The sequence below is a fragment of the Phaethon lepturus genome, unplaced genomic scaffold (assembly GCF_000687285.1).
Source record: "Phaethon lepturus isolate BGI_N335 unplaced genomic scaffold, ASM68728v1 scaffold52082, whole genome shotgun sequence".
Taxonomy (NCBI): Eukaryota; Metazoa; Chordata; class Aves; order Phaethontiformes; family Phaethontidae; genus Phaethon; species Phaethon lepturus.
The window spans coordinates 21-1,989 of record NW_010522198.1 but is presented as its reverse complement, the minus strand read 5'-3'; the positions used below and the strand labels follow the sequence as shown (position 1 = coordinate 1,989).

Here is a 1,969-nt window from a genome sequence, read left to right as displayed (position 1 = left end):
GCATTCACCCAGCTAGCTCAGGACAGCCTCTGGATGAAGATGTGCATCTGTGATCAGCCAAATCAAGCATCTAATGCTGAGTTGCAGGTCACGGGAAGCTCCTGAGGTTGAGACTAAGGCACTGAACTATGACATTTATCTCTCCTGGCGGCTTCTACAGCAACATCTCTGTGTCCAGCCGTCCTGCTGCAGCGTGGACTGCCCAACGGGGGCCTTGCAATGAACCGTCCCAGCAGGGAGCAGTGGCAGGCTGTGCTCTGGTGCACACCCTGCTCGCCCCAACATCTTACCTGCATAGTTGGGCTCCTGCTCTTCAGACTCGTCAGGGCCATCCATCGGCTCCAGATAGGCAGCCGGGCCCCAGCCGTTTATTCTTCAACTGGCAAAACCACCAGCCTGCAAGAAAAGCAGCCGTGGGCAAGAGCAGAGGGTGTTGCGGGGGCACCGTGGGGGCACCGGGTCTGTCCCCGGCCGGGGCAGGCGCAGGCATCCACGTGGCCTGGACGGAAGGGACGGCGCCGGGGCCAGTCTCTGTTTACATGGTGCAACCAGGGAGCTTGGCCAGTTCATCCTGTTTCCTTCTGGGCAGGAAACCTCACAGGCTGAGGCGTGTGAGGAGGTTGCACTGTTTTCTAGGATTGCCCCACATCCTCCCCGGCCAAAACCAACTGTCATGTGGCTCCATGTGAATGTGAAACATGTCCCAAGGGGGTGGGAAGGTTTGGTGCTGCCGGTTGCATTTGCTCTGAGCCTCTCCTCTCCATCAGGAGACCCTGATGCAACCACCTACTCTTTAACCCACGCACCGGCACAACAAGCTCGCGCGCTGCGTTTGGACGCGAGATGCAAAGGTAGGTCCTGTCCCTGCTGAAATGGTGGCCAGGAGGTGGCTGGACCTTGAGGGCTCTCTGGAGGGATGGACACATACCGCTCTCACTCTTCTCCACGACATCCACCATGTCCCCGGCTTTTAGAGCCATCTCAGATCTGGAGCTCTTCTCGTAGTCGGCGACGGCTCGGTATGTTTGCAGGACAATGGGGCCCGTGATGTCTGCGTGGGAGAAGTGAGAGATGTTCCCTCTCCCAGCCCCCGGCACAGAAATACCCTGTTTCAGCCAGGCCAAAAGCAGCCCCAGGACAGCCCAAATTGCTCTCCCAGCCTCTTCTGGTCCCAAACCAGCCAGATCCCAGGACAGGGACTCATTCCCCCTGAGGCTCTGGTTTCCTGCCCTGCAGCTCTGGCACAGAGACTGTGCTCCTGGTCAGGGCATCTGCCATGGGATGGCTGCTCCTCTGTCTGCTGGGCTTTGCTGCTGCCGAGGCAGCTGCTGTCACCCCTCTGAGGCCTCTTACCAGAGGGGTTTTTCTTGGCATCCTTCGGCAGGAGGAAAACCTCGGGCTTCTTGATCCTGGACGGGTCAGAGCAAAGGCAGATCAATGCCGCCCACCCGTCACCGCCAGCAGAGGTGCCCTCCCCGTGGGCAGCCGCCAGCACCTGGGGCTGGGGATGCAGGATCTCCCGCAAAACTGCAGGCAGCTGGACTCACTGGCTGTCTGTGACAGGGTTCATGTCATCGGGACGGACCTTGAAGAAGTCGACCACGTGCAGGCACCGGGAGATCTTGTGGGGCAGGTTGACCAGCGTGTAGCAGTACTCAGCCAGGGTGCCCTGCCTGTTCTGGGTCGAGCGCTGCCCATCAAACCACTTTGGTGCTGGGGGAGAGGGGAAAAATCAGGGAAAAATGTGCCCTGTTTTTACGCATTTCCCAAGCAGGCTTCTCTGAAGCATTTTGCCCTCAAAACGAGTGTATTTGGCCCCAGGGTGCTGCATGGCTGCGCAGTGCCCGTAAAGGCAAAGCTCTGCAGGAGCGTGGCCTGGTCTCCCTCGCTGCTCCGGCCCCGGCCCTGGCAGGCACATGGGGGGCCATGCACATTGCCGAAAGAGCTGGAGAGAAGCTGACCGCAGGGC

At 59.7% G+C, this 1,969-nt stretch overlaps 1 protein-coding gene across 1 annotated transcript in view; it reads right to left on the bottom strand.

Annotated features, from left to right (window-relative positions):
- NCF1 (neutrophil cytosolic factor 1) overlaps positions 1–1,713 on the bottom strand; it is a gene marked incomplete at both ends in the record, with an annotated part of 5,872 nt that extends 4,159 nt beyond the window's left edge. Inside the window, 5 exon segments of the mRNA XM_010281733.1 lie at positions 291–367; positions 369–396; positions 929–1,051; positions 1,354–1,409; positions 1,548–1,713. Coding sequence (XP_010280035.1) covers positions 291–367; positions 369–396; positions 929–1,051; positions 1,354–1,409; positions 1,548–1,713 — 450 coding nt within the window.
- Positions 1,714–1,969: the final 256 nt, after the last annotated feature.